Consider the following 12,831-nt stretch of genomic DNA (forward strand, 5'->3'; position numbering starts at 1 on the left):
TATACATACATACATACATACACATATATATGTATATTCTAGATTTACTGAATGTTAGAGATAAGAGACCTTAGGATATCCTATTTTAATTCTCCCTTTAAAAGTGAGGTAAATTTTCTGGGTTCATCTAAGAGTATCTGACTGTGCTCTTGCTCCATTACTTGTCTCCCTACTTTGGCTCAGGACATTCCCCAGACATTTGCATCTCTCAAACCTAGTAATTTTTTAAAGACCTAGAACAAATGCTCTCTCCTCTGGGAAGGATTCCTTGACCACTCTAGTCCATACTAAGTGGCATCTAGGGCTTACCATGCATTGCATGCTTTTGTCTGTTTTACCTTTATCAGTCTTGTCTTCCAGTGGATTTTCAGAGATAAGGACTTTATCTTCCTTCTCTTCTTCACAGGGCCTGGCAAAGGGTAGGTGCTTAATAAATATTACTTTAGTTGAATTCACAAATCTGCTTATATATTATTAGGTATGTTTATTTTTTGAATGTTTTTATATATGTGTGTTGTGGAATGGAAAGAACATATGATCTTGGACTTAAGACTTGATTATGAATCCCAGTTTCAACTTGAGTGGCTTCATGGTCACCTTGGTGGGCAAGTCACTTAACATCTTTGTCACTTTTTCTTCATCTGTAAACTAAGAGTAATGATATTTACATTACTTCTCAGGAGGTTGTGGGGAGACCACCCTGCAAACCTTAAAGTACTATATAAATGTCAGCTATTATTAAAATTTATCTGTCAGATGTCCTGGGTTTGCTTACCTATTCTGAGGCTTATTAGCTGTCTGATTTCAAGTCCTTTCTCTTCTTTATATTTGAGTCTCCATCCTCTGACAAATGGGAATGGTGTGTGTGTGTGAGCCAAACTCTAGGAGAGTCCATTGTAAAATTTTCTGTGTGAGCATTTATACCTGGGAAATTTGCAAAAACCGCGAATCTGCACCCGATTTACTGATTGTTGACTGTCTAGACTTGAAATTGATGGAGAAAATAATGCAGATTAAACCTAAAAATGCATCCTGCTCATAGGTTCCCCAAACATTTGCAAGTACATTCTTAAAAAGGGGTTCTAATCTTTGCACTATCTACTCCCCCCCTTCCCCCCTCTCCGCCGCGACAAGGAAAGCGCTTGGCCAGCCTTAGAGCGGACAGGAAGGTTATTATTAGCAAGCAGGGCAACTAGGGCGTATGTTTCACTCAGGAGGCGGGGCCTAACTTTTAAGGGAGAGGAGGCAGTGCTTCAGGGAACGTGAGGAGTCTCGGCTTTCCATTGGGCGGGCCGACAAGGGGCGGGACTTCGTCTCCCGCTGTGCCGTCCCGCTCCCCAGACTTCTCAGTCTGGCTTCGGCGCCGCCCTCAGCCGTCGAACTAGCTCGCCTTTCCTGCATCCCATCGCCCCACCGCTCTCAATCCGAATCCCTCCAGCCCCCGAGGGCCGGGGGTGGAGATGTACTGAGAGGAGCTCGTTCTGCTCCGCTCGGCTGGCGTTAGGGAGGCATGACCCTTCCTAGAGGCGCCGCCGCCACCTGCTGCCCCCTGGACTAGCCGCCCCCGCTCCGCGCACCCGCCAACCACAACTCCGCAGTCCCTGCCTGTCTTCAGCCTCCAGCCTCCAACCTCCAGCCGCCGCCCTCAGCGGATCCCGGCCCCGCGCCTCCAGTCTCAGCATGTCCCTCTCCAGAGGTAGGTGCAGGGCCTCTGGGCGCACCCCGGCTCCGTGGCTGCCCGGGAATTGCAATCCAGCCGGGCTTTGCGCTCCTGGATCTCCACCAGCTGGTTTAACGCTGGCTCACCTGCACCCCTCTGTTCCCATTCCAATGCCTTAAACAAACTTCCAATCCCTTGGCATTCCTCCTGGCATCCAGTTCTTCATAGAGCTCCCTACATCCCTTCCGTTCCTTCTTGCTGCTCTGAACCCTCCCCCAGCCTTCTTTATGGCTGCAAACTTATCTGAACATTACAATAAGGCTGTCTGTCCCTCCTGACACCAACCGCTCCCCTAGAAATCTTCCTTTGCTGCCGTCCCACCCCCTTCCCCCATTCTCCTTTTTTTTTTTGCTCTGCAGTTTGCATTTAGCCCCTCTTGCCTTTTTCTGGCCTCTGTGCTCTCTGGTTGTTTTACCTTCTTTTCTAAGCTCGGGATGGGGGGGTGGGGGTGGGGATAACCTCTCTTATCTCAGAGTTTCAACTTCAATTCCACATAATGTAGCGTTTATCACTAAACCTTGGTCTAGCCCAGGGAAGTGTACTACTGCACAGTTTCTTAATTTGTTGAACTGAATCGGGGAAGCCTTGAGTTAGTGTTGGAAGCATTTTGGGACTCTGGCACTTGGGGATCTTCCTTGTTAAGAGCTAGGTTGCCTTGCATTGCTCCCTTGCTGGCAGAAGCTTTCTGGGAAGGCTAAGGACTGTTCCGTTCTCCCCCACCCCCTCCTACCTCCTTCCTGGAAATTTAGAAAAGGCAGTAGCAACAGAGAAGGATTTGTCATTGTGAGGGGAACCTCAGGCCTGTGGGAGAAGCAAGGGAAAGGGGCTAAGAGGAAAGAAAAGGATTTATTTTGTGGTAAGGGAAAATGATGATTTAGCATGTCAGAAACTTGCTTGAATGTTGAGACTCTAAGTAATTCCTGCCATGACTGAACAGTAGCTGAATGTGCCTTACTCTCAGGTTTTTCTTTTCTAAACTCACTCCCTGAAGCTTGGGGAGTAGAGGCAGGGCACTATTGGTTGGTGCCTGTTGCAGAGAGGCAAGAGGAAAATGACTTTGTCCAGCAGTCTGTAAGCCCATTGCCCTAGTACTTTAGAATCTTGGGGTGACAGCAACAAGTACCTTAGGTTTTGCTTCCTGAAGATTGCGAAAAGGGGGGAAGCCCTAGCAAGCAGATTTCTTATTTGATCCTTCTCTGGAAAATACACAGCAGGGGAAAAATATGCACTGTAGTCTGTGTTGGTCATCAGTCGGGTGGGATGAATGTGTCATCATTTAGATTTCTGCCACCTTAGGTTTCCGTGACTTGAGCACTCAAGTATGGATTGGCTGGGGGCTGTACATTATTGAGGTCAGCAAGATTTTAAACTGTAATTACATCTTACATAAATGGGGATGCCAGATACCTGACCGTTGCCCAACTGTTCATGAGTAACAATTGAAATACTCGGTGAGGGAGCATGAAGGAGCCAGCACGTGCCAGAGAATAACATGCTTCCCATAGTTCTTAAGGCATTTCAGAGATGTTAAATAAGAGACTTCTCCGAACATTCTTTGCAAGTGGTCACTGGACATTTGTACGAATAATATTTCCCAGAAGGGAAGCTTTTTAGCAGAGAAGATGAGCCTCATAACCCATCTGGAGTTCAAGTCTTTTGTAATTAGAGTTCGAAAAGGCTGTCCATTATGATTACAGTTGTCTAGAGAGAGAAGTAAACAGGTTATGATGTTTGATGTCTTAGAAAAAGAGAGAGATGATTTAATACCCGGTTGTCCCAAGAGCACGTTTAGAAGACTAGGAAGCTTGCTTTGTCCATCACTAAGGTATTATAAACAGGTTTCTCTGTCTGGAGATAAAATTAACTCTGGCACTCCTACTGATGTGCTAAGGTTTTCAAGGGATCTTTTGAAGGTAGCTGGAGTTAATCTGCCATACCCATCTCACTTTGGCTTTGTTCTTTCCCTGGCTAATGAAAAGCTCCAAGACATTAGGTCTGAGCAGAGCTGCCTTTTCCTGACATGTGTGTGTGTGTGTCATCAGTTTGAACCTATGAATGGCACCATGACCTCTTCTTAGTCTAACCCCCAGTGGGAATTGATTCTAGACCAGTTCTTCAGCATCTCTTTGCAGATAGGATGGATGCAAAAGAACAGCAAAATAAACCTTGAAACAGGTTGCTGCCCAGCTGGCTTTCCAATTTTGCTTGGGAGTGTGGAGCTCCCAACTCTATGGACTCCAAGGAATTTGAACAAAATAGGGAGTGGTTGTCGCTTGACCTTAAGGCTTTTCTTTGGTTTTAAGTCATTGAGCTTCCTACTTTGCAACTAGTGACAGGCCTGACACACCTTTTTTTTTTTTTTTGAGACAAGGGGTTGCTCTCTGGGGTTAAATGCATTTTGAAAGTTTGTATGCAAAAGTGCAGCCCAGCCAGGCTAGTAACTGTATTTCAGAGCTGGTCTGATTGATACTCTTTTTCTTTAAGTGTTACAAGTTTAGTAGTCGAGCTATTGTATTTGCAAAAAATAAACTTAGTGCCACAGTTTAGCAGATTTGTATGTTTGTTCTGAGTGTGGCCCTGATGGAGGATTGTCTTGCCCAAGATTTTATCACCTTCAAATCAAATACCTAAGGTGAAATAAAAACTTCAGGGAATAAAAAGCTCCTTCTAGGGACCTGAACCTGCTTCTCAATTTCTGGGCAGATAAGTAGCAGGCACAGCATCTTTTTTTTTTTTTTTTTTGCCCTGGGCTCTGCCTGACACAAGAGTATGTCATGGACCCGGAAATACATAGCGCTTCAACTTGGCTTCTTTTCTTCCTTGATGGCCAGCTAAAGAGGTGCAGAATGGGGTGGTGGAGGTTAACATCATGGAGGACTTCCCCCCTCCCTTTGAGTGACGCACAGGAAGCACTATATCAGGGTGCCTGTGACTTAGGGTTTTCATTGAGCAGAGTTCTTAAATTGCATTTTTTTTTTAGTGGGGAAGAGTGGACTCCAACTTCCTGTGTAGCCAAGGTATGAATCAGCAGCAATAAAATGCTACTGAATGGGGTTGCTGACTCATAGGCAGAACATGCATGTTGGAACCAGCCTCTTGACACAACAGGGTTGGATTGGCTGCTTAAAAGGGCGATGTTTCATCCCTCCAGGGCCCCTCACTGCCACTTCCCCATGGCGCTTAGATTCCCTTTCTAGGACTCTTGTTTCCTGTCTCAGTACTGGCCTGCTTTCCACTTGAGCAGCCTCTCAGTTCCCATTTCAATAACCCTGATGCCATTCAATAATTCAGGAAGGTCTACTTTGTGGGCTGAGTCTCTGCCTTCTTTGGGAGAGTTTCCCTGAATTGAAAAGAGTGATTGCTGGTTTCATCTTGCCCATGTTCCTCTGGTTTGAGCAGAAAATAGTGACATCCTTACCTCACTCTGTCCTAAGGCATTTCAGTTAATGTGTGGTCTTTCACTCCCCAAACAACTGATTACTAATATGTTCTTGCACAGTCAATGTTTTTTAACCTCAGAAGCCTTCGTAAGTGCAGAAAAATGATGATGAAATTTCTTCCTATTAGGTCATCCTCATGGCAAGGGACCTCAGAGTTCATCTAGTCTAGTCTCCCCATTTTACAGATGAGGAAAATGAAGTCCTGAGAAGCTAAAGAACTTGCTTATGGTATGCAATAGATAGCAGAACTGGGATTTGAACCCCTGACCTCTGACTGTAAAGCTAGTGCTGTTATCACTGCACCACATCACCTTTCCCCAAGTGCATAAGAAAAATAATTGAGCATTTCATGAGCATTTTGTAACCCAAGTTTCTTTTTTTTGTTTTTACTTTAGAGCAGTGGTTCTCAACCTTTCTAATGCCGTGACCCCACAAATACAGTTCCTCATGTTGCAGTGAACCCAAACCAATTATTTTGGTGGCTACTTCAAAACTGTAATTTTGCTACAGTTATGATTCAGAATGTAAATACCTGATATGCATTATGTATCTCATTGCTATAAATTGAGAGGTTGAGAACCACTGCTTTAGAGACTCCATTAACAACAATTCCTAAAGGGATTGCTTTTAGGGAGTCTTACTTTTCTTCCCTGATTCCTGAACTCTAGGCATGCAGTCCTGTGGTCTAAGTCTTTGTGTCTGATTACTTCACTCTTGGATGAACTATTGCTACTTATAGATGTGAAAATTGGCAGCCCCTCTTGTCTTTACATAGGGATTGTGAAGAACTGCTCTTGGGGCAGCTCTGCTTACAATCTAGGGCAGTGGTAAACGGAAGTAAAGGAGGGAAAGAGAAGGGACTCAAAAGAAGCAGAGGGAGCAGAGACTGAAGGTACATAGGTATGCTCCTTCAGCCTCTAGAGGCCTCTCTTGCTGGGCTGTCACTATCCCCTGGCCTTGCCTGTTTGTCAAACCCAATTTGTTTTTGATGTTTCCTGCTGTTCACTCCTTCCCCACTAGTCTTTAACCAGCAGTAATCATAGAAACCTAAAAAAACAACAGTCTAAAAGGAGGGTGTGAGCAGGACCAAGGGTAGGGTGGCCCAGAAGTGGGGGCCCTTTTAAAAGCTCCAGGGTGAGCTGGACGATAATCAGCAAGTTCTTGACTTTATCTCATTGGTTGATATGTTTCTTTGGAAAGCTTCCGGCCCTGGTGCTGCTGTGGTCAGTCATGTCTCCTTGTGTTTAGTTAATGATGTATGTCTTGAGCTTTTGATTCCTGATGGGAGGTGCTGTATCATTTCTAGATTACAGTGCTTTTGGCTCAGTTGCTTCCAGTGACTTTGCCCCTGTCTTTCTTTGGGTTCTTTCCATTCCAGATACCAGTTCAGTTAGTCTCCTGACCCCCAGCTATCTGCATTCACATTTATCCTGTACACTGTTAGGTCAGGATTCCTGAAATACCTCTTCTCTCATGTCATGCCCCTGCTGAAGAGTCCATTGCTTATGGGAGAAACTTCAAACTCTGGACATTCAGGACCTTCCATTGTCAGGCAACTAGAGGATATTTGTTATAGTGGATTTGAAGGGAGGAGACCTGAGTTAAAATCTCAGCTGTGAGGGGGGCAGGTAAGTGACTCAGTGGATAGAGAACCAGACCTGGAAATGTGAAGTCCTGGGTTCAAATGTGACTTTAGAAACTTCCTAGCTGTGTGACTCCAGGCAAGTCACTTAACCCTAATTGCATAGCTCTTACTACTCTTCTGCTTAGTATTGTATCACTACTTAGTATTGATTCTAAGACAGAAGCTAAGGGTTTAAAAAGATCTGTTGCTATTTGCTCAATAAACTACAGTATGGTTCCAAAGTTTGTTTTTTTTAAGTTGATAGAAAGTATTGATTCTAAGATGGAAGAATGGTAAGGGCTGGGCAATGGGGGTTAAGTGACTTGCCCAGGGTCACACAGTTAGGAGGTGGCTGAGGCCAGATTTGAACATAAGACCTTCTATCTCTAGGCCTGGCACTCTATCTACTGAGCCACCTAGCAGTCCCCTACTACCATCCTTCCTGAAGCTAAGGCTTGAATTTGGTTCATTGGTGGAATTCCTGCTAGTTCCATAGCTTAGCCATGCTCATTTTGCATTTCCTCCTACCCTGCTTCAAGTTGTTGTTTAACTGTTGTGGATCTTGTCTCCTTAATGCTGGAGGAAAAGAGCCATACAGTATACTTTATAATTCGTCGCAGGGAGCTATGTTCAGGGCATAGAAATGGCACAGTTTATGGCCTTAGAAACCCATGGCATAGACTAACATACTTGGTTGCTCCCAGTTGATTTGATATGTGTGGTAGTAAAGACGATCAGAGTCTTTAGGTTAATTTGATTCCCTCCTCCCCTTTCCACTCACCCCTTCTTTCTCTTGTTCTTGGAATCTTTTTGCTTAGGTTACTATGAGGCAGGAAGGATTTGCATTTGCTCAGAGATCTTAATATAGAATTGGAAATTTTAGAAGCTCCTATATTCTACTCACCCCAAATTGCAGATCCCTTTCTGATATGTGTTATATTCTGCCTCCCCCTCCACTAGAATGAAAGTTTCTTTCCCTCTCTCCCCTTTCCTTCCATATTAGATACAAGATTTTAAGGTAGAAGAGTGGTAAGGGCTAGGCAATTGAGGTGAAGTTACTTGCCCAGAGTCACACAGCTAGGAAATGTCTGAGTTCAGATTTGAACCCAGGTCCTCCTGATGGCCAGGCCTGGCTCTCTATCTACTGAACTGCCTTGATGTTACTAGAATGCAAGTTTCTTGAAGGTGGGTTTTGTTTATTTTGCAGTCCTATCCCTAGCAATGAGCTTAGTCTGGTACTGAAGGCCTGGAAAGAGATCCAGAGAAAGTAACTTGTTCCAGGTTGCATAGATACTAAATAACAGCCAGAATTTGAACCTAGGACTTCTGACTCCAAATTTAGAGCTTTCAGTACCATGCTTCCATTTATTAAGATGGTTTGCTTTATTTTTGCTCCTTCCCCAAGGTTTTGGCTCTGATTTTTCTTTTCCTTTTTGATGGGCACAGTTATATTCTCAAGGGCCAAGGACCTCTTTTTTTTTTTTCCCTGTCCTGGGGACTCCTCTGGCATGAGTTTCTGTCTTTTTCTCCTCTTGGCAGTTTTCCCCAGAAATATTTCATTCAGCCTGCAGGATATGGCATTATGTATGGAATCCCAGCTGTTCTGAGAAGCCTGTGAAACTTGTCACTGAGGAAGCCCTAGCCACTAAGTAGACTAATGCAAGCATTATTTTTATGTCACTTAGCTTCTTGCAATACTGCAGTGGCTCCCTGTAACTTATCACGGGAACCAGCATCCTGGAGCACAAGTATAAAAGTGACATCCAGGCTTCTGTCTGTTCTCCTTGCCTCACCTCCCAGCCATTTGTGACAGTTTCCCGAGCTCTGCTGTATGAGAGAGTTAGGAGGAGATCTCTGGTTCTGTCCTCTCGTCCACAGGGAGAAGAACAGGTGCTGTTAGCTTGATATCCCTTTTTTAGAAAGATACCTGACCCCTGGCCAGGGGCATCATACTGAAACATCATGCTCAAAGAATTGGATTTGGAAGGGACTTCTTCATTGGGATTCCATGGATAGATTTCAGGGAGTCTTTGAATTTGGGTCGGGAAAAAGCCAACTTTGTTTCAATATAGTATATTCTTGGCCAGGAGATGGGAGATCCTGTTCTAAATTTCTCCTAGCTTTGTGATCCTGGGAAAGTCATTTAACCCCAATGGCCTCACCCTTACTGCTCTTCTATGTGGGAACTGATACTTAGTATTGACTAAGACAGAAGGTAGGGTGTCTTTTTTTTTTTTAACCCTTACCTTCTGTCTTGGAGTCAATACTGGGTATTGGTTCCAAGGCAGAAGAGTGGTAAGGGCTAGGCAATGGGGGTTAAGTGACTTGCCCAGGGTCACACAGCTGGGAAGTGTCTGAGGCCAGATTTGAACCTAGGACCTCCTTTATCTAGGCCTGGCTCTCAATCCATTGAGCTACCCAGCTGCCCCACTAGGGTGTCTTTGAAAAAAATAATAACACAGACTTTCTTCTGAGGAGACCATGGACTTCACCAGACAGACAGACACAAAAAAGATGGAGTCCCTGCTCTAGACCAACCTGTAATTGAACAAAAACTCCCTCTATACCTTTGCCTTTAAGTTGCTGTCTATCTTCTACTTGAAGACTGCCATTTATGAGGAACTCACTACTTACAAGGCAGTTTAAAAAAATTATCTTTCCCTTCTATCTTATAAAAAACACTTAGGATCAGTTCCAAGGCAGAAGAGTGATAAGGCTAGGCATTGAGGGTTAAATGACTTGCCCAGGGTCACATAGCCAGGAAGTATCTGAGGTCAAATTTGAACCCAGGACCTTCCCTCTCCATCTATTCTCTCTTCCTACTAAGCCACATAGCTGTCCAGGCAGTTCTAGTTTTTCACAAAATTTTCCTTATGTGGAGATAAAGTTAACTTCTCTGCCAACTTCCACCCATTGGTTTAGATTTTGCCTTTTGGGACCAAGCAAAACAAGTCAAATCTTCCTTGTTCCTGCCAGCCTTTCAGATAAAAACAGAAGTAACATCCTACAGCCTGACAGAAAGTCAGCCCTTTCCTGTGCTAGAGCTCTCTATTGCTCCAACTGATTCCTACATGCCCGTTTCCAGCCCTTTCATTGTCTGGAAGTACAATAGGACCTTGTTTTACAGAGCCATTATGTTCCAAGACCCTTCTTGTTATGTTGAAAGTTGCACCTAATAGAGAACCCCATTATTTAATAAGTATTTCTTAGGTGAACATTCCAAGGCACTTTATGACTTTTCTTAGGCTTATCAGGGCTATCAACATCACTGCTCCTGTGCGTTGGGAACATTGTTAATAACTAAATAGTGTTAAGGTATCAAAGAGAAGCATTTCAAGTGCAAACTCTGGACCAAGACTGATGAGTGGGAGCTAATGTTTGGCACACAACAACGTCATGACTCACTAATGCTCCTCTGAGCGAGAGTGAGTATGACTGGGCAAACTTCTTTGAGACTTTACACTCTTTTGGAAAATGGTGCAAATTTAGCAAGTAATTAAAAAATTATTTCATGTATTTTTCTGCCTTTCTTTTTTTTGACTGCCAATCATGTATACTTGAACTCTGTGTGTTGGATTTGTGCAAAACGAGTTCCTACTGTATTCCACTTTGTAGGTGTTGTCTTTTCATCTTTTTTGGTTCCTGGTAAGGGTTAGGCAATGGGGGTCAAGTGACTTGCCCAGGGTCTCACAGCTATGAAGTGTCTGAGGTCAACTTTGAATCCAGGACCTCCTGTCTCTAGACCTCTAGGCTCTCAATCCACTTAGCCATCTAGCTGCTTCCTGTAGGTGTCTTTTCCAAAACTGCACACAATACTCTAGGTGTGGATTGACTGACAAAAGCAGAGGATAAGATCGGTGCTCTTATTTCTCTTGGTCTGGTTATCTTTGCCACTTTCTACTCATTCAGCCCAAGACCTTACACCAGCCTTTTTGCCTGCTCCATCACAATATGGGCTCAGATTAAGCTTGCAGGCCAAGAACCTCCTCCCCTGGCCTTGCTCCCCCATCTTTTTATACATATTATCTTGTTATGCCTTTCTCCTTACCATACATATTCAATTGATTAACCTTTTTTTTTGAATCTGGGTTTGTTTTTTACATTTATATAACTTTGGTTTCATCTGATTAGATTCATCCATCATTCTAGCTTGTTGAGATCTTGTCAGATCTTGATTTTTTCCCCTCCTATTCAGCAGTAATTATCCTTCTTACCTTTGTGTCATCATATAAGTTTGCCATCTATGCTTTCATTCTAGTCCTTGATAACTGTTAAATAGCAGAAGACTGAGGGCAGGTTCCCGGGGCACTCCCTTGGCAGTCTTTCTTCTAGAGTGGAATCTGTTGCCTTGAGACATAGTGAGTTCACGATCACTTGAGGTCTTCAGGCAGTGGTTAGCTGACCACGTCCAGCGTCTTTCTGTTTTCAGTGTAGGTGAACTAATTGACCCAATGCTGGAATATGTTGATACTGATTATTATTTTGGGGGTTTAGTCAGGCAGCATAATCTGAAGCCACCTAACAGTGCTCTAATCTAACCTACATCTTTACAACTTTTCCCCGATAACATTGTCAGATCTCTTGCCGAAATCCTAGTATATGATGCCTGTGGCATTCCCCTGACCTGGTCTGGTAAACATTTAAAAAATGGGCTTAGTCTGGTATGACCTATTTTTTTATAAACCTGGGATGATGGCTTTTAAATGATCCTTCTGAGTACTTGAAGATAATTAAAACAAGAGGTAAAGCTGAATGTGTAAGACAAGGATCTATTTTAAATGTATATATATATGTACACAGATGTGTATCTATGTATTACATATGTATGTACCTGCATATATAGCTCATCTTCCCTGATAACATGAAACTGACAGTAGAAATCACATCATTTAATCACCCATATTGTTATTTTCCCCAAAATCTTTCTCTCCTTGTAATTATTCTAGAACAGAAAAGCAAGGGCTGGGCAAATGGGGTTAAATGACTTGCCCAGGGTTACATGACTAGGAAGTGTCTGAGGTCAGATTTGAACCCAGGTCCTCCTGACTCCAGGCGTGGCTCTCTATCCATTGAACTGCCTCACTATCCCTTATTGTTGCTTTCATAACTTGTGCCTGGTACTATGCTAAGGTCTGGGGAGAAAAATATAAGCAAAAAGGACAGTTCCTAGCCTGAAGTAGTTTCTCTTTTGATGGGGGAAGATAACTCTTAAAAGGAAGGTGTAAAGCTGGGGTGAGGAAGATACCTGCACTTGGGTTGGTTGGTGTGAAAGAGGAAGAGAAGTTAGGAGATGGGAGGAGTGGAAATGAGAATGGCCTGGCACCTTGTGAAATGGTGGACTAGATGAGAGGCTCACCACTGAGGAGAGAGGGCCTCAGACTGGCCATAAAACACAGCTGTAGGGCTAGGAGGGACCTAAGAGGCCTAGTCTTGATACATCATATATTATATTTTTATTTCTATTATATATTTATAGGTATATTTCATATGTTAGGATATATTTGAGATTTTATATTATATATTCATTGTACATATCTTATGTAGCTAATCTTTTAATTTTAGATATGAAAAAAATGAGACCTACAAGTTAAGTGACTTGCCTGAGGTTATACAGATAGCTTCAGAAGCAGGATTTGAACCCATCCTCTGATTCCAGAGCCAGCGCTCTTTCTAGAAGGCATGCTATCACTGAGAACTTCTTTCTGTCCTGGAAGGATTTTGTATTATCAAAAATCATAGTCTTCCCTTAGAATGAGTGAAATGGAGCTTAGAGAGTGTCAGATCAAAACTAACCCTATCATTTTATAGATAAAAAGCCTTGTCCAAGGTCACAAAGTTATCCATGAAAGTAGAATTCAGCTATTGATTCATAGTTATTCTTTTTTCTTCCTTGGATTAGAGACACATCATCAAGCACTTCCTTCTATAAGACTAAAAATGAATGAATACTCCAAGAATTTAAATTTATAGGATTTAATAAGAACAAAAAGACAGAGAAAAGGGTTCCTTCAGCCTAGTGGTCAGAGCAAAGAGCCACTGACCCACAC

The 12,831-nt window shown here is 43.2% G+C and overlaps 1 protein-coding gene across 1 annotated transcript in view; it reads left to right on the top strand.

Annotated features, from left to right (window-relative positions):
* Positions 1–1,309: 1,309 nt before the first annotated feature.
* MAP2K3 (mitogen-activated protein kinase kinase 3) overlaps positions 1,310–12,831 on the top strand; it is a 78,750-nt gene continuing 67,228 nt past the window's right edge. The window contains exon 1 of the mRNA XM_007498453.3: positions 1,310–1,696. Within this exon, the coding sequence (XP_007498515.1) occupies positions 1,681–1,696 (16 nt within the window). The 5' untranslated portion in view covers positions 1,310–1,680. The remainder of the gene's footprint in view (positions 1,697–12,831) is intronic.

This window comes from Monodelphis domestica, chromosome 7, assembly GCF_027887165.1.
Source record: "Monodelphis domestica isolate mMonDom1 chromosome 7, mMonDom1.pri, whole genome shotgun sequence".
Lineage (NCBI taxonomy): Eukaryota > Metazoa > Chordata > Mammalia > Didelphimorphia > Didelphidae > Monodelphis > Monodelphis domestica.